This window comes from Alligator mississippiensis, chromosome 1 (genome assembly GCF_030867095.1).
Source record: "Alligator mississippiensis isolate rAllMis1 chromosome 1, rAllMis1, whole genome shotgun sequence".
Lineage (NCBI taxonomy): Eukaryota > Metazoa > Chordata > Crocodylia > Alligatoridae > Alligator > Alligator mississippiensis.
The window spans coordinates 292,409,051-292,433,480 of record NC_081824.1 but is presented as its reverse complement, the minus strand read 5'-3'; the positions used below and the strand labels follow the sequence as shown (position 1 = coordinate 292,433,480).

The window sequence follows — 24,430 nt, the reverse complement described above, 5'->3', positions numbered from 1 at the left end:
GAGGCTATATAGCAGTGCTGTTCAGAGTTCAAGTTGAATGCCTCATTTTCTTTTTTTCCAAATTTTCCCTTCTATTCTTGAAAATCTGACACCACTAAATTTGTGTCTCAGAATAATTACCCTGTCCAAAAGCATATTTCTTAGGTCAACTGCTATGCTTGCCATGAATTGTTTGGTTTTTTTTCTGAATGATGGAAAGTAGTCGGAGTAAATGCTTTGGAAAAACCAAAATGTGCAAAAAACATGTTCAACAATGCAGTGGGAAAGATCTCATTGCAGGTGCTAGAAGCAGCATTTCTTATTTTACATTAGCCTTTGCTCTAGCCTTTTTAACCAGGTAACAAATCCAGAGGCCTACAATGGAAAACAGATTAAAAACAGGCCACTGAACAGATATAGCACAGTCATGGTCTTTCACTAACGAAGTGAGAAGGAAACCAGTAACCTAGTAATTATGAATACAAGCAGTATCTTGTACACCAGTGGTTCCCAACCTGCGGACCAGCATGGAAGTGGGACGGGGCGAACAGAGCCAACTGCCTCCCTCCTGGGGCTTCCCAGCCCCACCGCTTTAACCCTGTATATCACTGCCGGCAGCGGAAGCCACTTGCCCAGGCAGACAGATGGGGGTTCAAGCAGGGGGCTTGTGCCATGACCCAGCAGCCAACCCTTCGCAGTCCAGTGGTTGGGAACCTGTTGTACACTATACAGCTGTTTCCAAGTCATCACTTATGCTTTATGCTGGAACACAAAACAGAAATAAGTCTAAGTAATGAAAAGGTGAACTGAAAAGATTTAATAACACTGATAAGCGAAAAGCCACCATAGTTGAGTACATTTGTCTTCTGGCCTCTCTATTTCTTTCCTGTCATTGGTGTATAATAATGTAAGAATACTGAGATGTAATAATTTTATGGAATACTCTTTGCGAGTTAGTGAAGTGAGGTTTCTGTGTACTGGATAAATAGCTCTCCTGTCTGACGGTACTGATTTGCTTCTAATGCTTCATCCTGAATTAAATGTTTCTGCTTTGCCAGCTGGGTGCCTACAGATTGGAAGGACACTGAACACTTAAAAAGCTCTTCCAAGAAAGGCATTGGAAGAAGCTGAATTAGGAGGGGCTGCCCAAGAAAGTAGGTTCAGACAGAGAGAAGCTCTGCAGAGTTCTTTAGAACAGTGGTTTTCAACCTTTCTTCATTTGAGGACCCCTAAGAAATTTCAAATGTAGATTAAGAACCCTTTGGAAATTTTGAATGGAGGTGCAGACCCCTTTGAATTCTAAGTGTGGGTATTGACATGCTTCTGCTTGATCATAGTCACCTTTTGCAAACCCTTTAGACATAGTCAGACCCCAGGAGTCCATGGACCACAGGTTGAAAACCACTGATTTAGAAGAATTATGTCCATTCTTGCATCTAGAAGAGGGTAAATCTTAGGGAGTGGAAGGCACACATATAGGCTGGTTTTTCTAAACATCTGTTTTCTCTAAACAACGTTGCTTTAATAAGGCTGTGTTGTTATTGGTTATGACTGCCACTGGTCTATAAAGCTGTAGGCACTGAAGAGCTGTTTCTAAGTCAAACCCACTGAAGTAAGCACTACTGGTTACTGGGGACTGCAGCCCAGAGCCTGGTATGAGAGTGTTAGAACTGTATGACCCTACTGCAGGAGAAAAGTGATGGACTCTGGAAAAAGTGGGGTGACCAGAAAGAGGCTAAGGTGCAGTTAGCACAGAAACTGTAACAACTATCTTAAAGAATATTCAGGTCTTTCAGCTAAAGTATCCCGGATTTGGCTCCCCTATGGAGATAATCATTATTACACCAGGTTGACTGCAGGGGGTAATGGCCTTTCCCTGTGGGGATTAGATCATGCTGTTTCCACTGCTTCCAGCACTACTGTTTTTGAGATAACAGTAGGTTTATTTGTGTTGAGGCATTTTTTAATCTGCTTTATATAAAAGTAATAGGGGCATTTAGCACCTAGTATTATGATGCAAAGAAACCTTTTAATGAATATTTACTAGAGGAGTGGAGATTAAAAACAGGATTTAGATAGTTAACTAAGTGCTTCTTCCTACCCTATTTTCTTTTCCCTGAAGAATGTTTGGGACTCCCATAAGAATGCTGAGCACTGAAAGTGGGCTTTCAGCTATACAGCAAATGCTAACTCCTCTCTCCCCATAAAATTCTATTGAGTTAAAATATTTTGTGTCTGAAAGTTCTCTTCACAGTAAATGCTTGTAAAAAGCACACTACAATTTTTTTAGTTCTTAAAAGCTACTTCTCTGCCTTCTAAGAATAATGTAAATACATTTCCATACTAAAAAAAGGAATAAATGTGTGATAAAGAAATACATCGTCCTCAGCAGACTGATGCTTTTCTGCAGAAACTTAAAAAAAAAAACTCTAAATATTTGAACATGACTTGATACTTTTAGAGCAGCTACACATTACATTTAAATGGCTTGTAACGTATTTGGTATTTCACACTGAATGAAGACATTGTATAAAAAATCCTCAGAAGTAATAACTCAACAGGCTTTGACCGTCAATTAAAGATGTTATTAACCTGTTACAGTGCACTGTGTGCGCAAACACACTCCACAGTAACTTACCTAGCCACATCAAACGATTGTGCCTTTTGCAGTTTAGTGTTTAATTGTGACCCTGGACCAGATCTACTAAAGGAAGAACTCTTTGGCAATGTGGCTGTAATAATAATAATAATAGTGTTAATACTAAAAAGTAAAGTTAAAATATAAAACTGCACAATTCAAGCAGCGAATTCCTACTAGAACAAATCAAGTATTATGATCTGAAATTTTGATTTTTTTGTAATGTTCTTGTTGAAATAACGAGATTAATTAGTCTCTCTCCTGTTCCACAAAAATAAGACACATGCATATCTTTGTGCCTTTCAACATTTCCAGATTGTTACAAAAGTTTAGTTGGTAAATTGAAAAGGACTATAATTATAAAATAATGTGGGATTTGTGTATCCTACTATTTTAAAATAATCTAAACAATGGCATTACCTTAATAATTAAAAATAGGCAACTGTACCATTTTGTAGGTATTGGTTCAGACTAATGGGCGAGCTAGTTTTGCCACGCTGCCACTACAATGTTTACATTTTGTTCAAAATAATTTATGGTTGGCTTGGACACACAAAGATCCAAAAAAGCCAAGTAGCCAAATTTTGAAATCTAAACACCTATGTTTCTTCCACTGAAGGCTTACATTTGTTTTAGTTCATAAAAGAGCTTACAAACTTCACTGGAATTAAAACAACATAAGTGAAGTCATTAAATCAGCTATAGATGCTAATATCATGTTCTGACACTTTGGACCCAGAGAAAACTGCACAATAATTTGTTAGTAGCAAGGAAGTAAACAGTTCCAGTATGCAGCATACCAGGATGAGCAAAAGCAGGCAGAGGTTGTATAACAGCAGGAGCTCCATTAGCCAGGGGAGGCACTGCTGCTGTAGGAACAGAAGATACTAGTGGTGGAGACATCCCTACTACTGGAATGGATGCCATTGGCACTGGGGCGACAGCTGTAAGAGACGGCATGCCAGCAATACCCCCAATACCTATGTACAAAACAAGGAAATATAATTTTTTTGCATTTAGAATCTTTTGTACCAGACCAGAATATTAGGACTGCAGTTTTCAGAATTTCTAACAAACCTAAAATAAAATAGGTTGAGGTGAAAAGGAAGACTAATAAATGTCAAAGTTACCAATCAGCTAGTGTCGGCAACATGAAATGACTCGGGAAGAATGACGTGCATACACATTATGGGAACCTACTGACTGCAACACTAACCACAGAACTATTAACATTTGGTATAGTAAGTAGCTGACCTGGAGCTACATGAAGAACAGTACTGTCAACTACTAGTAAGTGATGAGATCACAGTCTATATTAGACACATTAGAATGATCTTCAGACAAACTGTTTATAAACCATTGTTGAGATGAAACAGTGCAAAGCGAATAGGGTAAACGCACAGTAATGAGGTATTTCAGGGGTGAGAAGAGTTGCACAGGTAATACGGAGCTTTAGGAGATCTAGTGATGCCACTGGAGAAGAGTGAGACTAGCAGGCAGGCAGCTGGATCAGGTTCTATGGTAGGCTAAGAGACTAACTGACTGCTGGATTTCTTCATAAGAAGGTTTCAGTTTTTTAATATGCTATTTCTCCCTTAAGTCCAATACTCAGTATGTTCATTTTCACTGAAACATTACAGCCTAAAATTAAATCTGACAAACCAAAAGGCAAAAGTTTTAGGAAAAAGCCACCCATGCTTTAAAAATGGAGAAATTTTATGCAATACTTACCACTTCCATTAACTATTTCTTTTCCTTTTTACGATGGCAATGTTTCCCAGGTACCTATCATATCATGAGCCATGGCAAACTAACAGAGAGTACAAGTAAAGGAGTTTCCACTAGTGGAGTGCAGCAGGAGAAACTCAACAGGTTAAGCATGAGATTTTGGGTTTCCACCCATTTATTGTAAGCAGTCTCTTTCAGCTCTGTCTTATCTCAATATAAAAGTTTTGCTCAATGTCTTAATATAGGTTATCACCACAGCATATAATTCTGCTCTTACCAAACCCTGGTGCACCAGAAATAGCAATGGGTGGTTGCTTCATGACAGGGGGCAGTGCAGGGGGAAGCTGATAACCTTGTAGTTTTAGTTTGATAAGTTTCATAGCTATAGAAAATTCCAACTGGTCCATCCTCCCATCATTATTCATGTCAGCCAGTGCCCTACAAATAAGGAAGATTTGCAATTATATTTTTAAATTATGAATTTGTGAATTCTCTGAAAAAGCAAAGGGCAAAAAAAAATCACATATTCAGGAACTCAAAAAAACCTCACGTAAGTCCTACACAGGACGACATGCAAAAAAGAATATAGCTAGTAAATAGTAGACCACAAGCTTCCCAATTTCTTCTTCTGAATGATGAAAAAAAGAGATTTCTAAAGTTATATATCACTTTGTAGTAGAATTGTAATGCAGCAACCTGAAAGGAAGGATTAGTGTAATTCTACAAGAACTTTGCTAAGTTGCACAAATAAAGCTACATGGTACCGCAAACAGCACCACAGGGATCCAAATGACTTAGTCAACAAATTTGTACTTCAGCTACTCCCATAATAAAATGCTCTTTAAATTCATGCCTTGTACTAAACACCATTATAACTGCAAGTGTACAAATGCGTTTTCAGTCAGACAATAGTATTCAAGTATAAAGCAGTAAGCCCAGTTTCTGAATAGGCTTTCATGTAGAGTAGTCTCTGACTTAACAGTACATCAAATGAAGAAACAAAAAAGATATTGTTTCCTTAAACAGTGCGCAGCAGGGAATAGTGTTGATGAGGAAGAAGAAGCTGGAGACAGAATACCAGTTCTTGCAATAGGAACAAGATAAAAAAACGAAATACCCATTAATGATTTAAAAAACTGTAAATTTAGTTTATGGCATCAGACCACTTTCTTTATACATATCTTAAACATAAAGTACAAAATACAGGATTCTTTCCAAAACAAAACTAAAAGACAGTTTATATTATTATGTTCCATATTAATGCTATAGCAACACAAATTGACTACTTAAATCATAGGAGCCAGGCAGTTAAACTACAAGTTTATATCTAATTAAACCTGCACCAAGGAAAGCATTTATACCAGAGGTGGTCAACCTGCAGCACACATGCCACAAATGGCACGAGCAGCCTTTGTGTATGGCACACGGCAGACTGGGGAAAGGGCAGGCAGCACAGTGGCAGACAGGGCAGGGAGCAGACGTGGGCACAGAAAGGAGATTAGAGTGGTACATGGGGAGGGCATGGGGTTTAATTTATGGCACACCTGTCAAAAAGGTTGGCCCTCACTGATTCATCCAATTAAGACAAAGGCCAACAAAAAATGATCCCTAAGAATTGGCAATAATGAGCAACGTCTGACAACTAAATGCATCATGTGACCCGGAAGGGGAGAGACCATCCCAAAGTAAGCTAGGAAGATTGCTAGAATAGGCAAAATCTATCTACTGCCATAGACATTTATATAGGGCCAGTCACTACTGCCCCGCACATCTGGTATAAAATAACAGTAACTCCTCAAGCACAGGGATGCTCCTGATGCTCTGTAATACTGTAGGCCAGATTCTCTTGAGGTAGAAATAATCACCAGGTCTCTACTGACTCTTTATGTAGCCAAGTTGATTTCTGTCATTTGAGAATCTAGCACTAAACTTTACAGGGGAAGAGTAAAAAGGCCTGGCTGTGGGTTCTGTGGTGTAAGAGTTAGGGGGAAAAAAGGTATGCCTTATATCTATGGAGCTACGCAATTCACGATTTCATAGACATTGTGAAATCAGGCATTATCTGTAAAATCAGGTAACATCCACAAAATCCGCAGAAAAAAAACAAAGCTAGTAAAAATAAAATGCCAGGTCCCCAGTGGGAGCCAACAGTCTCATGGCTGCACATGAGAAAGGGGGAAAAGGCAGGAGGGAGGCTGCTGGCACAAGGATGGCTGCCACCCCCGCCCCTCATCACTCATTGGCTGAGAAGGCTGCCTGTCATGTGACCCCACCCCTCTCCACCAATCCATGGCAAAGGGTGGGGCTGCATGACAAACAACCCTCTCAGCCAATTGGTAGCAAAGAGTGGGGACACCCAGGCTTCTCAGCCAATCAGAAGCATGGTGCACTGGGGTGGGGGGGAAGCTGCTGCAATAAGCCCATGTATAATCATTATTGTAGGAACAATAATACTAGAGAACTGCTGTGGAACATGCTGAATACCACTGCTGTTCCAAGTCTGCATTCAGGTCATGAAATGGACAATGCAGTTTGTTAGAATTTTCCTCTCTATCGCCAATATTATATACATATATTTACTAGTAAAAATGGATGTAGTGGTTATGTTAGATTCCTAGGGCTCCCAATTTGTTATAAGTGGTACTTCTCTCTGGTGATCTGAACAGTTTCACAAAAAAAATACTAAAGATGAGGCCAAATACATTTGTACTGTCAGAATTTCTACCCAGAAATCCAAAGATGTAAAGGCTTAAGTTCTAACCCTTCTACAGTACCTATCCCACCTGGATTTTGCATTTGGAGGTAAATCAATGCATTGGAGATGCGTAGGGGGTGTACGTGCACCCCCTGAGATTGGCCGTGCACCCCCTGGAAGCACCAGACACAAAACTGGAAGTGCTGGTGGAAGTGCACTTATTATTTCACCACTGGTGGTTCCAGGCTCAGCCGCTGGGGAACACCACCCCCGTTAGCGATAGGCTGAGGGGGACCACCCCCCATCAGCGATCTGGTGCCCCCCCAGACTCAGGAGGCACATGTCACTCATGAATCAATGTACAATTAATATAGAAGAGGCAGTAGCCTTCCTCACAGATTATCAAGCTTTAAAGGAGAGAGAAGGCAGGTGCAGACACTTAAGTTACTTTGATGTTTACAAAAGAACACCATACAATTTAAAGGCAAATAAAAAGCCACTACATAAAACTGTAAATAAACTTTTCAACAGGGTACATATCTTTCTTTTGGTTGATGTTTTATTCAAGGGTTACTTACCCTTCCTTCAGACCCCAACTTCCAACTGGTAGGTTAAAAAAAAGTTTGTTTATATTGGTTCAAATGGTTAACTATATAATAAATCAGAGAAAGAACTGGTCAGGACAAACCTACCCTAGCAAGTTTATTTGATCAGGCAGTGGCTTTCCCATTGAACAGATTCCCCTTCTTTTAGAAATGTAAGTTTGTCAACTTTGCCATGACCAAGAGCATTGTTGGATTCAACAATTAAGACTGATTGTGATGCTTGATGTAGATGTATGTGATGCTTGATGCAGATGTACAACAATGGGCCAAAAATAAAATAAGCAGGCATCTACATCTGTAACAGTACTCATTTGTTAAGTCTGGAAAACTACCACATCTGCATCAGCTTGTATTTACTAATTACTTTGGAAACAGGGGCAGGGAAAATGTGGCCCAACTATCCAACATACACTACTTTCTCCCTTTCTGGCAATACATTTTTACTGTAAGAAAACACTGCGCAATTAATAATAAACAGAAATTTGACAGGCATGCATCTTATTACTACAACTGAATAAGGCTACTCCCTTTCTGCTTACTTAGTAAAATTTTTCATTTCCAGTTAGTGTCTGCTGCTCAACTCAAGTATTACAAGTCAACAGTTTTGCCATTTATCTGGCTAAAGACAAATTTCAGTGAGAGACACTAAGTTCAAGGTGAAGGCTACAGGGTTTACATACAATTGCAATAAGCTGACAGATGTAGAACATTAGCTTTTTATATCTTAAAGGATTTATTTAGAACAACTGCCTATTTCTATTTTTTTAAAGACTCTAGCCCCACGCTATATGACTGCAATGTTGCTTTTGTATAAATGTCACTTTAAATTTGGGCAACTGACAGTAACCACCACCTAATTTCACTAGTTTATATATAACAAAATTAGGAAGAACTTAATGTACATTAATTCATTTTAGTTAAGACCTGGCCAGAAGCCAGTGTAGAAGAGTAAGTTGATTACAGAATTATTATATCTATAAAACATGTCTGTGTTTATCATCATGGATTACTTTTAATTTGAATAATTGCTAGGAACTATATTATCTATTTATGTATTATCTATTTATTTATTGATATACTGTTTACCAATCATCAAGCTCCAGTATGCTGATGATGTTATAGTGTGTGCTCACTCAGAAGCAGACTTTCAGGCAATCACTGACGTCTTTACTGAGGCATACAAGAACTGACACTTAACATTCAGAAGACTAAGGTCCTCTATCAACAAGCTCTTAATGAGCAGTTCCCAGCTCCAGTAATTCAGATTCACAGTAAGACTCTGGAGAATGTTGAGAATTTCCCGTACCTCGGAAGCCATCTCTTACAGAAGGCTGACATCAATGAAGAAATCCAACATCACCGCAAATGTGCACGTGCAGCCTTCAGACATCGGAGGAAACGGGTGTTCAAAGATGGCAACATCAGATCCGAAACAAGCTCATGGTTTATCAAGCAGTTGTGATCCTCACCTTACTGTACAGAGCTGAGATGTGGACAACATACAGGAGACATCTCAAGCCACTGAAGAAGTACCATCAATGCTGCCTATGGACTATTTTACATAGCCAGCAGGAGGAGAAATGCACCAATGTTAGCATCTTCTCACAAGCAAACACCATGAGCATCAAGGCAATGATCATACAGCATCAATTTCACTGGGCCAGCCATGTCACCCAGTGTCCAACTCCAGATGCCCACAGTTAGTTTTATTCTCTCAGCTCAGTCAAGGCATATGCTCAAGAGGAAGACAGAGAAAGTGCTTCAAGGACATCCTCAAGGCCAAATTGAAAAAAATGCAATATCGACGTCAACTCAAGGGAGAATATTGCCCAGGAGTACCCCAAGTGGAGGAAGATCCTGGTGCAAGGATCTCAGTACTTTGAAACCTTACGACAACAACAGGAGATAGAAAAGCAGGAGCAGCAGATATGGTATGTTGCAGATTGAATCAAGAACCTATAGCCATCCACCTCATACAGAAACATGTGCCTGAGCTGCAATAGAGTCTGTCAATCCTAGATGGACCTCATCAGCTATCTTCAGACCCACAGATGAGACATGGAAGACAACCATCCTTGCCTGCAAGATTGCTGATGATATCCATAAAATATGTCTGTGTTCATCATCATTGTTCAACATCATTGTTTTTAACCTGAATGAGCTTGGAAATGTATTATCTATTTACTGATTGATCTATGCATTACATTTCTTTGTAGCTCTTTCCAAAAAAGGCTCAGGGTGGCTTATAGCGAGAGAAAACTTAAAAAGACTGGAACCAATTTAGAGTGATCCCATGAATACGCACCAGGTCATGTAAGTGTTTTATCAGAACCTCATGATGCAGAGCACAATTTCCCCATGAAGATCATCAACCAAGACTACAAGTGCAGTCTCTGTGCTATAACCAAGAAAAAAGCTGGGCTGCCAAGGGTCCAAGAAACTGATGACATTGGGATGTGCCTGGAGCTGTTGGGTGATCACCCATTCAATGCCCTTCCCCAAAAAGAGGAATGGTTTTAAAAATCTTCTTAAATAACTCCAAACATTTAGGAAGAGGGTCTCTACACCAGTGATGTTTCACCTCATATGCATCTTACTTAGACTCTTAAAAGTGTTCTCCAACATCCTCTCAGAGACTAAGTACTGGCAGGCAAAAAGCCCAAGGCTGAATCAGTTCAATCTTTGCAGGTTAGTTTAAGCTGTATAGATTGAATTGATAAACAAGTGAACAGATAATCACTTATGATTCCAGAAATGCAGGGGGAGGGGTTATAAAAATTAAGGATTGGGCTATGAATGTGAGGTGGGGTTATGCGAAATGACAGCAAATGGAATGGAGGTGGGGGGCAGAGGCAGCTCCGTCCTGTCCCCCAAACCCATTCCCTGTCATTTTATGTAACCCTGTCTCTCTTCTATAGCCCTGATCCTTCATTTGCATAACCCTGCCTATAATCCCACCCTTCCACTCCTCTCACTCCATCATTTACAGGGGAGAAGTGGGGTGGCTCCCATTCAGTCATTTGCATAACCCTGCCCAGATTCCATCCCCACCTCCTCTCTCTTTGGGAATCACGCCACCTCCCTCCCTCCTCATTCTATTATTTGAATAACCCCCACCCCCGTAGAGGCAGTCCCACCTCACCCTGTGCTCCAAGACTGCAAGATTTCCTGTGCACTTCTCTTTGTCAGTAAGGGGTTTTTTTGTTTTTGTTTTTTGCAGCAAGCCTGGAGATGCCCCAAAACCATGGCTTAATTACTCTGATTATTACAAGTATAATATGGCACGGAAACTCAACTGAGGTTAAAAAAATCAAGACTGATCAACAAGAGATTAAACTGAAAGTGACAGACTGAACTATTTTCTACGTTAAGCATTAAACCTACCTTAATATTATCCTCATTACTCCATAAATTAAGAATATTGAGATTAAAACAGAAGTTACAAGGGAGGAAAAATATGCTCTGCTGATCCTGCTTGACCTTTTGGTAGCCTTTGATACAGTTGACCATGAGATACTAATAAAACATTTACATGATCTGGTGGGTATTCAGGGGACAGCTCCAAATTGGTTTCATTTTCCCAGAAGCAAGGTCCTAGAGGGTGGTGATGGGTGAATGCTCACCTTCCCTTAAGACCTTTCCTGTGGGGCTCGCCTTAGGACTCCGTCTTGTCTCCTTATCCTGTCACAAAATTATTTTAACACTCCCTAAGCCCCAAAATATATAAAACAGGTTACATCAATTGTTTTTAGTAGAGGTGCATCAATACATTGGGCCATATCATATCAGCACAAATAAAAGGAAAATTGATATTATCAACAATCAGCTTTTTTTTGACTGATGTGGCTGATAATGTTGCTGATAAATGTTGCATGCATGCACGCAGCCACAACACGTATGCAGCCAGCCCACCTGCTTGGAGAGCAGTATCCAGCCAGTACGTCTATTGTGGGGAAGGGGCAGGGGCAGATCAAGGCCCCCACAGTGAGGAAGGGAGTGGGGCTGGAGCAGGGGCAGGGGCTGTCAGGCCAGGGCGGGGTGTGGGATAGAGCTGTGAGTGGCTTGTCCATGGTGGTGCTGGGGGCGGGGGGGACTCCTGCCATTGCACGCACCCCTGGGGGAGGCATGGGAGATACATGCCTCCCAGATCTGCATGTGGGACGAGGGCAGGCTGGGGCCAGAGGAGCACTGGGCTCTTCTAGGCAGGGGTGCTGGGCCAGGGCTGCATCTGGGGTGGGTCGTGGTGGTGTTGGAGGGGAGCTACAGCTACCCCATAATTTGCAATAGCCCCCTGAAACCCCCTCCCCACCAACACCCTCGTCACCTGCTCTGAGCGCAGCCCCAGCCCACCCCCACTAGGAAGAGCCCGGCACTGCCTCCAGCCCCAGCCCGCCCTTGCCCTATGCACAGATCTGGGAGGCATGTGCCCCCCATGCCTCCCACAGGGTGCACACAGTGGTGGGAGCCACGCCCCTCCTCCCCCCCCACCAGATAAGCCACTTGCAGCTCCAGCCCTCACCCCACCCTGGCCTGGCAGTGCCTGCCCTTGCCCCAGCCCCACTCCCTCCCTCACCGCGGGGGCCTCAATCTTGCACCCCCCACTTGCCCCTTTCCTCCCCACCCCTTTCCCCCCAACAGGTTTACCAGTTGGATGCTGCTCTTCAAGCTGCCGGGCTTGCATATCGGCAATTGTATTGGTATTGGCTGGTATGGCTCGTTAATAATCAGCCATTGGTATTGGCCCAAAAAGTCTTTATCAGTGCACCCTTAGCTCAGATTAAAGTGAAGAAAGTAACTTTGAACTACCTGTGAGGGAATGAGAAGAAAACCAGATAATAGCCTACTTAAAATAGTTATTACCCCTTTCAGCTATTATAGTCTCCAGTCAAAGCCTATTTAGCTTATTCTTAATAGATTAAAGGTTTTGTTCTCTGTCCTACCACTAAAGAGTAGGTTAGTAAAGGTATTATTGCAAAAGACCAGGGCAGTTCTATTAAAGTCCCAGCCTTCAGAGGGCATTTTCTCTCTTAAAGGAATGCTGAGCAGTAAAGTCACAGTAAATCTATAAAGATACTGTTTACAAGATGGGTGTGAATTCTAAAAAGCCTTTGTTAAGAATTGAATTACTGCTATTACATCAAATAGCCTTTATATAGTCTCGTCTTTAAAAACAAATTACTGCAACTACAGCATATTTTCAAAAGATCTTTTGGGGAAAAAAGATATTTAAAACATTATTTCAGCTAGCTAGTATTTTTTGGCACTTTATTTTAGTGAAAACAGATCCTGCATTACTCAAAATGGCAAAGTGTAATTTTGCACCTTAAATCAAATTGGAAATACTGTAGTAGATAAAAACAAGCCACATTCTCTCTCCCCCTTTCCCTCTTATGAGAAAGTGTTTAGCAATTCTAAAACACGTTGCTCTCTTTACAAAAAGATTTGAAGACTATTTAGGGTATAAGTCAGCAAGACCAAAATCCTCTGCCATTTTTGTCTTCTAACTGTACTTCCCCAGGTAAGGGTTTCCACAACTAACAAAGGAACCTACAGAAATAGATATAACAGTCTGCTTTACTTGAAGCCATGGGTTATTCTTTACATAACAAGTTAATGAGCTGGGTCCCAATCCAACAAGCACAATCAGAAACATAACTTTATGTAGGCAAGTAACTTCAATGAAGATAAAAGAAAGAGTTAGAAAAGTAAAGATATGCATGTGTTTAATTATTTCAGGAATCAGGAGTCTTAAAAATTCATCTGTTTTTTTCTCTCTACAGATTGCTCTCTCACAGAAAACAACACAAAATCTAAACCATACTCTTAACAGTCTTAATAAACTAAATATTCCCATGGGAAAATTCCATGCAGGTAGGGCAATAAAGAATATATCAATGGGGAGAACTAAGAGTTGTAAACAGCACTCATCCCCAAAAAGGAAACTCTTAGCCTGTAAGTCTAAAACAGTGCAGTGGACACTTGGGATAAACACCAACTCAGCTAATTGTATTGAATCACTCTTGTAATGCCTCGTGAAAATATGTCTGCATATCTGACTCTACAAACTAATTCCTTGAGCTGACAGACTTTCTACAGCTGTAAACATAGTAATGGAACCATTCAAATGCACATAAATGTTTGGAGGAGTCAGAAGACCTTTAGAATTCTGCTATTTGCTGTTTAATCCACCATAAACTGGAGTGCAAATCGGGGACTTGGTCATATAGGGTGTATACACACATACTAACTTTCTGACAGTTAAGTCAGCTTAACTGGGATCTGGTGGCTGTCTATATGCTCACCAGGGGAGACCAGCGGAAAATAGGTGAGGCTCTGTTCCCCCGGGGCACCACCTGGGATAACAAGGAATAACAGCCACAAATTGATTGATAGCAGGTTCAGGCTTGATATTAGGAGGCATTACTTTACGGTTAGGGCTGCCACGCTCTGGAATGGGCTCCCAAGGGAGGTGGTGCTCTCCCTTACCTTGGGGGTCTTCAAGAGGATATTGGATAGATATCTGACTGGTGTACTATGATCCCTGCACTCGTTCCTGCCCAGGGCAGGGGGGTGGACTTGATGATCTGTTCAGGTTCCTTCCAACCCTAGAAACTATGAAACTTTTTAAGTCAACTTAACTGTCAGAATGTACATATGTAAGTGGAGCAGAGTCCATTTAAATGCGGTGCAAGATAATACATCTCTGAGGTATATTATCTTGAGTTGCATTAGTTAAGTCAACTCTAAGACTTAAAGTACGTGGTGATGGCTGCCACCATGTCAAGGAGCTGTACATGTGTACACTACAGTGTGGCTTAAGTCGACTTAGTTAAGTCACCTTATTTTAAGCCGACTTAGACATGTACACACTCATATTGACCAACTTCCAGCCATGCTGAACTATAGCTGACATCCTGTGAAGGCCAATATAAGAGACTTCTTGCCATTGAAATGAGAGGCTCAAGACCTGACAGAGTTGTTAACTTTTTACAAACAATTCTGTTTCAACTGCTGATAAAGAAAGCTTCCCATTTGCTATAGGAAAAGCCACTCTGGGAGTTCTTTCCTGACACCTGCTATTTTTTTTTTTAGGATTGCAGTAATACATGCACGGCTCTAAACACAGACATTCACTTCACTTCAAATGGAAGAAATTAAATCACTAGAGTTCTGGAAAGGGAAGTTTTTCTTTAAATGGCTGTCTTGCCCTATCCTCCTATTCAGTCTTTCTTATTCCAAGAGAAAGGAATGCAGACAATCTGGACTCTAACCTAAATGTCATCTTTTCTTAATTCAGAGGTGACTTGAAAAGGGAAACAGCTTTGTATTCACTCTTTTTGCACCCTTATCCCCCCTCCTACATTATGACTTACATAGCAGCCTGAATGAGTTTTATGTCTGCTTTTTTTTAATGTACAAATTCAGGTCTTGTCTCTATGACAACTACAGAACCAGTGGAATGATTCTACTCAAGAGATTGAAAAGCTGAATTCAGACGGGAAGAGATTTTTAGTCACAGTATTTGCAACTGTTTAGTTTTGTTAGCACCTATTTAAAATAAATGCCTAGGGAACATTCTATGAGAGAGACTCTCTCATTTAAAGGAAAAATTAAACATTCCTTCCTTTCCAATTAAAAAGTAAGAAAAGTTCCAAGGGAACATCTGAAGCTTTCAACTAGTCTTTTAGCAAAATAAGACAAGATTTGATTTTCCTGATCTCTGTAAGATAAAAGATGATCAGATACAAAAAAAATCCCTCTAGTTATTAAAACACAATGCTAAAACACCAACTATAAGACAGGATTTAAACTGAATAGACAAGCATGCAAGCAAATGAACCCTATACTACTCGAAGCTGTCTTTGTCATTAAGGAGCAAGAGGACATGTACATTTCCAAAGCAGTTGTGTCTAAGCTACAAAGGAACTCTCTTTCCTCCAAGATAGGAAGCTACTCTTTCTCTGAAAACTTCTCCTAGTACAAAAAAGGGACCACGGTCATGATAAATACGCCATTTTCATTCTCTCTAGTAATTAACATTAACTTTCAACCCTCACAGGTACCATGTTAATTATTCTCCTATTCCAGTGCAGTGGACAAAGGAAAACCACATCTTCGTCATGTAGTTCAGCAGTGAGACATGACAATTTCTCCAAGATTTTCATGAGAATCAGCATTTCTATGAGTTAAGCAGTAGCAAAAATCTGAAGTATAGTAATTTTTAACAATCTTACACAAAGAAAATAGCTACCAGATTTCAAAATTGATTATAAGCAGCTTTATATAGCATTGCAGATTTCTACCTATCCACTCAGCTTGCCAAAGGAACAGTAAAATCATTGTTTCCCTCCAAACATTTTATCAGCTAATTACAGTAAGAGTATTTATTTTGGATCCTACATTTCCATGACAGGACTTTCATGTTTGGCTTAACAGTCCCAAAAAATAAATCTAACATCTTAATTTTTTTTTCATTTTTATCATTACTTTAATATTGGCTGAAAGTTGGAAACTTATGTAGTCTTTTAAATGCAGTGGCCTAAACCACCTTGTTACAAATATCACATTCCAGCAAGATGACCACCTCTAGGAAAAGGCCTGCCAACAGTCTTGGTAACTTAAAAAAAAATCCCAAAGCAAAATCAGAATACGAAGTGCTGCTACCTTGGTGAATTTTAGGACGTTTACTTAGGAAGAGAGCAAAGTTTGACTGGCATGTTAATTGACAATATATTAATTGCATTACTATGCAACATATATTAGCAACTCCCTTTAATATAATTCAAGATTTTTTTCAGCCAGATACTTACCATATCTGTGCTAACACCGGTTGAGGTAATCCAGATTGAAAAAAAAAGTTTCTAGCTTGATCACCTGGAAAATAATCAGAATATCACTACAAAAAGGACACCAAGAAGAAAGAGCTTAAAATGAAACTACACATCAAACTATTCAGTACAGACCTACCATATAAAGAAGCAGATATTGTAATAGCGAGCATATTACCTGTACAGTTTAAATTCAGTTCATCAGTTCATCAACAAGCAGAATGTACATAGAGAATTTTAGATACTGCAGAATAGCAAGTTCTTGGCAATACCCACACGTTTTTCATATTTAAATTTGCACCAGTTTTTACCATTTTAAAACTACTAGACATTAACAGTATTTTTGAAACAGCATCTATGGAGATAGAACACTAGGAAACACATGGTTCCTGCTCCCTATTCCACATTAATGGCTCTTTTATTTATTGGAATGCCCTGCCTTGTGAAACCATTGAAGTACATACTTCCTCTATGGGAAAAACTATTTCCCATCAATACAAACAAAACTTTCCATTTTTCTTAGGTTTTTTAAATACAACACAGATCAATCTGTACAAACTGAGTAAATCTGGTCTTCACTCATCACTTGAAACTAACTAGATACGAAGAAGCAAGAAAAAATTAAGGCAGTTCACTTATCCCTCAATCTATAGGCATTGTAAATATAAGGATAAAAAAAAGGTAAGGTAGTGCCATAGAGATTAGATAACTGAAGAAAAAGAGATTTAGTAGTTTTCTGAAGGAAAGGAGTAGAAAGACTAAAAGAAATGGTATTAAATATCATGAAGTTATGAAAATTAAGTTATACAAAAGAACTGTGCCAGATTTTGTAGCATCTGGCATATAAAAGCAACTGCAATAATCAGTTTGTACCCCCCCTCCCCCCAAATATACATGACTTTAGGGACCTTGATAAGGGTCTTCAGACCATGGGTCTAACCTGATATTCTGAGAGCTACTAACCGGTAAAGAACAAAAGCAGGAAAGCACTTGTGCAACTTTACTGCAGCTTCATCAAGAAAAGGTGACATGCATGCAATGTTGAAAAGAATCAAAGTAAACCAAAAAATAAGTATCACACTTGTATTAAGCTTGGTCTGCACCTGCAGTCTGCACTAGTTTTAAAACAAGCCCCTAAGTATACACTTGCTGGCTTAGTTCTCACAAGTGAAACTGGCATAAGTCATTTGTGAAATAGATAGAAAGACATCGACACAGATGTATGTGCTGGTTTAAGTAAACTGTTTCTTAAGCAGATTTAGATAATATGGTATATCTCACATTTAAACGATTTAGTCTATTTTGATGACCCACTGTAACAGAGGTATTGAAACACTGATCAATCAAAAATCATGAACAACATCAAGGTATAACTCTAGCACAGTGGTGATCAATCTTTTTGACCACTGGTCTGGATGGGCAGTGCCCAGGCCATTTGCGGGCTGGATCTGGCTGGTGGTCCCAATTTAGCCTAGGGCACTTGGGGCAGTGTGGGGAGGAGGGGGCATAGCCCAGCCCGGCAAGGGGGGAAGAGGGGCATGGCCCAGCCCTGTGGGGAAAGGGAGCCCAGCCCCACATGGGGGGGGGGGGGGGGGGGGGCTGCAGGCCTGGTCTTTTCCTTGGCCTAGCCCCAAGCCTGCCCAAAGGGGAGAAGGGGGCTTGAGCTGACCCCAACCTGGCCCCACAGGGGAAAGGGAGCATGGCCCAGCCTTATTCAGCTGTGGGACTGAAGGAGGGGCATGACCTGGCCCCAACCTGCTGTGCAGGGCTTGGGTTTTGGGAATCTAGCATCAAGAAGGGTGGCTGTATTTATTGCCACTGCTCCCCTGCCATCAATTTCCCCGATTAATGGGGAGTCCTGCAGGCTGAATATCTATGGCTCTGCAGGCCACATCTGGCCTGTGGGCCAAAAGCTGTGCACCTCTTCTCTTGCACGCTCAAGTTCTGATTTACCTGATCCTTTCTGACAGAGAAGGAATATCAAGATTAAAGTAAAATTCCCAAAGAGATGAAGGTGTTCTGGTAGAGTGATACAAGAATGATGAACGTGAGTTTGCATAAAATCTGCTTTTTTAGAGACAGAGAGAGACCCATGTGCCTGTATATCTCCGATACACATAGGTATACATATTCACTATGAGTTTCAGGTTTTTTTAATTACATGTATGTGAAAACTGATTACCAGTGATAAATCCAGATGTTGGTTTCAGACCATGGAACTGCTGATCATGCTTAGCTCTCTCTTCCACAGTTATGGCCCAGATATCCAGGTTGCCTAGCGTGGAAAGGGTGAAAAAAATATTATATAAAAGCAGCACTATTTGTTCCTCTGCAACACTTCTGTATAAAAATGTGGTGGTAAAAAGGCAGTGGCAGTGTTAATTACCACAGGTTCCAGAGCCACAGGAATTAACACTGCCACTATTCTGGACCCATGAGTTGCCTTGTGGGCTGGATGCTGTTGCTGAACCACGCTGCAGCTGGCACGCTGACACCATGGTGGATCAGGCCCGTGGACCCACTCCACCCATGGATCTGGCCCTCGGAGCAGTCCCATGCCACCCATCCTGCAGGGCTGGAAGTTTGAGCACCACTGGTTTATACCATCATAAATACAGATATAAACTTTGCTTATTTAACAAGGAAGTTCAGGGATACCCAAAAGGGTATGAAAAGCATTTGTTTAAACAGGCAAAATAAAAACCACAAGGTCTGAAGAAAAACATATCCTAAAAATCCTGAGCAAAAGAGAATCTTCATAACTTGCTAGGGTATTTGGTGAGATTTGAAAGTTTGTAGTTCATCATTTAGTTTTACATTAAACTGCTCTTCTACAAAACCACAATGGTAGCAATGCCTTCTTCAGGCAGAATGCTTGATTCACTCCTTCTACTGTTTCTTTTTTGTACCTCCAGTTAATTTTCCTTGCACTTATAGCAAAAACAGCATCTTTCCCTTGAGAGAAAAGTCAAGGTAGTTTGAGACAATGCTGTATTTGAGGCTGGTCTCAACAATTTCTAGATAGATATTACAACATTATACCTTTAGAATTCCTAAAGGCATATGTATGTATAACACAGATCAGCTCTGATGCAGCAGTTTGTAATGTTTGCTGCCCATGAGCTCAAGAAATGGAAAACATTTATGCTAATAACACCCAGTTCTCCTGAAAGAACATTAGAAGACTGAGATAGAGCTATAGTAATGAATTATCTAGGTCTTCTCCTCTGTTTGCATATCTCCTAAATTTATCTGGGAGATGCTTCCCATACCACTTGCAGTTTGTGACAAGAAAACAGTTTACAGCTTTTCTAGAAAGTCTGTTATAAATTATTTTAAAATTACTGAAGCCTAGTGTCAGTTCAGTTCAGTTCAGTTCAATATCATTCATCACAAATGAAAGTGCTGAACAGCTCTAGCCTTACGTTTTTAGAACAGAAGAGACAAAATTATTCCAGTATGTAATGACTACAGACTCCAAGTAAAGAAAAGTCTGAGTTATGACACCTAATTCTCAAAGGAGCTCTGTACACCAGTGCTTCCCAAACTATCTGATATGGCAGATCAGCAATTTTTTTTCCAGGGACCGGTGCCCGGTTCAGCTGGTGGCAGCAACTGCGTGTAACAGCGCTACACAAATGCGCAACCAGCTGTTTCTTTCTCTTTCCTCAAGTCGCATGACGTGACGTCACCTGGAGTGATGGAACGTACGAACTGTGGCGCTATGACATATCAATGTTATGCTTCTGAAAATATATTTCTTTCTTTCCTGGCAACTCGCTGCGGACCAGCGACCGGTGACTCGTGGACCGGCACCAGTCTGCAGACCACCACTTTGAGAAGTACTGCTGTACACTGTCTAGGCATTGTTTCAACACAACGTTCTCATAATTCAGTTTGCATACTGTCAAGCAAATTAGTTACACAGGATAGACCTGTGTTTTAAAGCTAATCAAACACACCCCCGCAACTGCTTTGTGAATATAATTCCAACATAAAACATGCTGAGCACTTGTAATACTGGGCTGTACTGCAGACATGTTAACCAACAAGATTTCTGGACATTATCCCCATAGGCCAGCAGAGCCATGGAGTCAGTGGGATTCGATAGACCCCTGTCTAATAGTTTCAGAACAAGGTCTCTCAGTCAGTGACAATGCCAAAGATAGAAGAAACTTGCAGAAATTGAGCTTCAACAAGTTTTATGTTGAGATGAGACAACTAACATCTTCCCAGCTCGGTAGTGTAGGGATGCAGCCAGGTGCCCGGGGAAAAGCAGAAGCAGTGACTTCCAGTTCAAAATCATGACCATGCAGCTGTCAGCAGCAGTTGTCTTTTTTCATGCTCACTCTCCCCCAACCAAGTCACCCCCTGGGGTGGTTTGCCCCTAAAACATGCTCCCCCTTGTTACACCACTGCCCAAACTACAGAAAAAAAAAGTATTGTCAAAATACAGAGGAAAAAAATTAGCAAGAACTGAGTAAAATAAAAAAATATAAAACTAAAATAAAATAAGAAAAGACAAAGAATGTTTAGGAGTTGACAGAAGTGAGCACTGTTGTTCTCACTGCTACCTCAAATGTGCCACAAACACTCATGACTATACATTGTTATAGGCAGTTCTTTCTTCTTCACAGTTGCAGAAAAAACCTTGTCAATACTTAGAACTGAGAGAAAGCAGAAACAAAAAAACAATAACCTGGAAGACAGAATTTCAAGTAATAAGGCTCACAGACTAGTTTAGAACGAGTGTGTCTATACAAGATGCTTTACTGAGCAGTAGTGTAGTTTACTGTGCAGTAAGCACGTGTCTACATGTACACATGCTTACTATGCACTAAACCTCGTTAATCATGAATATATTTGCTACCTGAAAATGCAAGTAGCAAATTTACTTGCAATAACTAACTGTGTAACAGTGTTCATGTAGACACCTGACTGGGATCAAAACTGACCCAGTCAGCCGACCACCAGGGGGCAGGAGATTGGTCCCTGCTCTGGGAGCTGCCTGCTGCTGGGGCAGGCTCTGCCACCAGAGCCCAGGAGGGGACTATATCCCCCTGCCCTAGCAGCAGGGAACTCCAAGACCCCTGCTCTGAGATCATGATGTTCAAGTGGGGGCTGGGAGATCTTTACTTCCCAGCCCCTGTTGCACCATCTTGATCAGGCAGTGGGAGGCTGGGAGATCCTTATCTCCCAGCACCAGCTCTGTGACAGCAGAGCTCAGGTTGGGAGATACGGATCTCCCAGGCCAAGCTCCACAGTCGCAGAAATGCCATTGGGCACCTCCTGCTGGGAGGGCTGGGGAGCCTGCTCCCCACCCAGTTCTGTGCTCATGGAGCTGAGCAGGGAACAAGCTCCCCAGCTTCTTCCCTGTGGTCACTGAGTGGAGGCTGGGAACTGTCCCAGTCAGGGGCAGGTCCCAGCCCCATGCCCCGATCAGGTGATCAAGTCACGAAGCTTGGAAAGAGCTGCAGGGGTGGGGTAGGTCCTGGCCCCTTGCCCCGATCCACTGGTGGGACAGCTAGCAGTGAGCTAGCTTCCCTACCAGCATATCAGGGCAGGGCCTGGGGCCTGGGACCTGCCCTCCCCTGCAGCTCTTTCCAAGTCCCCTGACCCTGATTGGTGAGCTAGGGCTAGGAGCTCTTGCTGCCAGAGTAGGGGGACCTTGTCTCTGGCCCCTGGCAGCAGGCAGCCCCCCAGAGGCAGAGTGCAATGTCCCAGCCCCAGCAAGGAAACAGCTGTCTCCTGGCCCAATGTTCCCTGCCAGCCCCTAGGCTAGCACCCAGGGGGAGCCTAGAGCTCCCACTGGTGACAGTAGGGTCCCATTGCAGGGCCCCAGGAAGTGGGAGCAGTTTGCTGCCACTAACAGCAAATTTGCTCCTGTTTCTCTGCACATACAGATGCCTGCCAGGGAGCATTTACTTGCAAATAAACTGCTCCCGGATCTAATCCATGTGTAGACATACCCAATGGGTACTTCAGCTTGCTCAAAGCTTGCAACAGAACGAGACCCAGTAACTGAACAGCACAGGAATGCCTTGCCTCTTGAAGTTCCTTACAGTTGAGATAGCTTCCATAACTAAGATAATTCACAAATTATATATTGTGCTAGATATCTTCTTGGGGAAAAAGACAATTCCCCCTACTACAGAACATGGTAAATTCCAGCTCACAACAATAAACAAACCCAAATCCTTTGGTGAAAATTTCCATTTCTATTGTGAACGATCTATTCATCCCTAGGGTAGGTAGGGTTGGTGGAGCTTATTATTTTAAGAAAAGGCATATTTAGGCAAGCACATATAAATTCTAACTCTTTGAACTAAGATCCACAGAGAAGTTATAATGACATTTTCAGAGCTACATGTTCCCTGGGAGAGACGCAGCACTATCCTTTAAACACAACATCTAAAACAAAAGTGCACCACATAGAATTCTCTTGCCTAGCTTCTCCTGAGCACCAAGGTGGGATGAAGTCCTCTGCTAGAAGAAAGGACATGGTATTGACTTAATTTAGATAAGCAGTACACTGCCAGTGCTGCTAAGAACTAGGCTTTGAGACTTAACTAAAGAGTCTTTTTTTAATTTTCTTAGGAAATGAAAGCAATGAAGTTTGTGGGAATCTCTTGTCCAAATTAAAAGTGCAATACTGGAGTCTTGTTAGAGAAAGCTTCTAACTTAAAAAACAAAAACACTCACTTGACTGGAGCTAGTAGCCAAAAGGGAGGCCTATTTTAATAGGTAGGCAAAATAATGATATCTCCTGCAAAGGCTCAGCATCCTACAAGGAACAGAATGATGTTCAAAGGTCATGCTGTATGACCTTGTAGGGTTAGAATAAAGCTAACATTATAAGGTAGCATTTACTGTTGGGATTTATCCAGTATATCCCTTTCCTGAACATGCAACTACAGACTTAGCTTTATTGCTTAGACACACAACCAAAACAGTCACCCTGAGAAGACTGGAGGCCTAAATACTCATTCCCCCAAATGGAAAACTGGCCTTGCAATAGTAGGTCTCTTCTAAGAGACAGAAACGTCTGAAGATTCAGTGGTAGGTTAGTCAGAAAGGCATGAATAGTATCACTGCTACTGCCTTGTTTCTATCTTTTGCTATCCAGGGCATCAGTGGAAAAAGTGGGAAGACATATCAGGAAATTTGTCCAGCACTTAAGAGACATCATTTACCACCTCAGATCCTGGGCCTTGACAGAGAGATACTGAAAGGCACTTGAGCTAGATAAACAGAATGCAGAATATCATGAATTACTGTTTTTTTTAAATTCAAAGAGGGCAGTTACCATCCCAAACTGACCTATGAGCAAGTATTTCCAGGTGGAGCAGCCATCCTGCTCATCAGTCTTTCCCCATGCCAATCCTGGTGTTTATCCTTGTGGAGGAAGGGATGCACAGAGCTATAGGAATCTTTGAAACTTCCCCACCCAATGTGGAATACAATAAATCACACGCTTCTGAGTTATGAAAATGCAATCAGACACATTAACTCTTGTAGCCAGAATGGATCTGTTATCTGAGGTCAGGGAAGCAATCCAAAAAATTGTGTTACAGAGGGCAAATACAATACTCTTTCTGATAAGTATTCCCTGAACTGAAATGAGGAGGTGCCCTAGAAAAGTTACCATTATTTTCTCTATTTATAGGTAGGGGAGAAGAAAATACAAGTGAAGCTAGATTCTTCCAATAGCAGGCAGAAGATATATATTCCCCTTGAAGTAGAAGCAGAAGATACATAGGGAATACCTAAAGTTTCTACACAGATGAGGATGTAAATTTGATCACAGAAACATGAAGGTCAGTTTTTCATCAAGCTCCTGTAAGAATGAGATTCTCTGTGACACCACATATTTTTTTTATGACAGTCTTAGTCCTTTGGTAATATTCTTCTTGCACCTGATAGTACTCATCCACAGAGTAGGCCTACAATTTCCTTT

At 41.2% G+C, this 24,430-nt stretch overlaps 1 protein-coding gene across 2 annotated transcripts in view; it reads right to left on the bottom strand.

The window, feature by feature from the left end:
* The window catches only part of ITSN1 (intersectin 1), a 186,540-nt gene that overhangs the window by 106,925 nt on the left and 55,185 nt on the right, over positions 1 to 24,430 (bottom strand). For both annotated transcript variants that reach the window (XM_006259443.4, XM_014599130.3), the window contains exons 3-7: positions 18,656 to 18,748; positions 16,456 to 16,519; positions 4,623 to 4,783; positions 3,418 to 3,597; positions 2,618 to 2,711 (exon numbers count right to left, since the gene is read on the bottom strand). In XM_006259443.4, the coding sequence (XP_006259505.1) occupies positions 2,618 to 2,711; positions 3,418 to 3,597; positions 4,623 to 4,783; positions 16,456 to 16,519; positions 18,656 to 18,748 (592 nt within the window). The remainder of the gene's footprint in view (positions 1 to 2,617; positions 2,712 to 3,417; positions 3,598 to 4,622; positions 4,784 to 16,455; positions 16,520 to 18,655; positions 18,749 to 24,430) is intronic.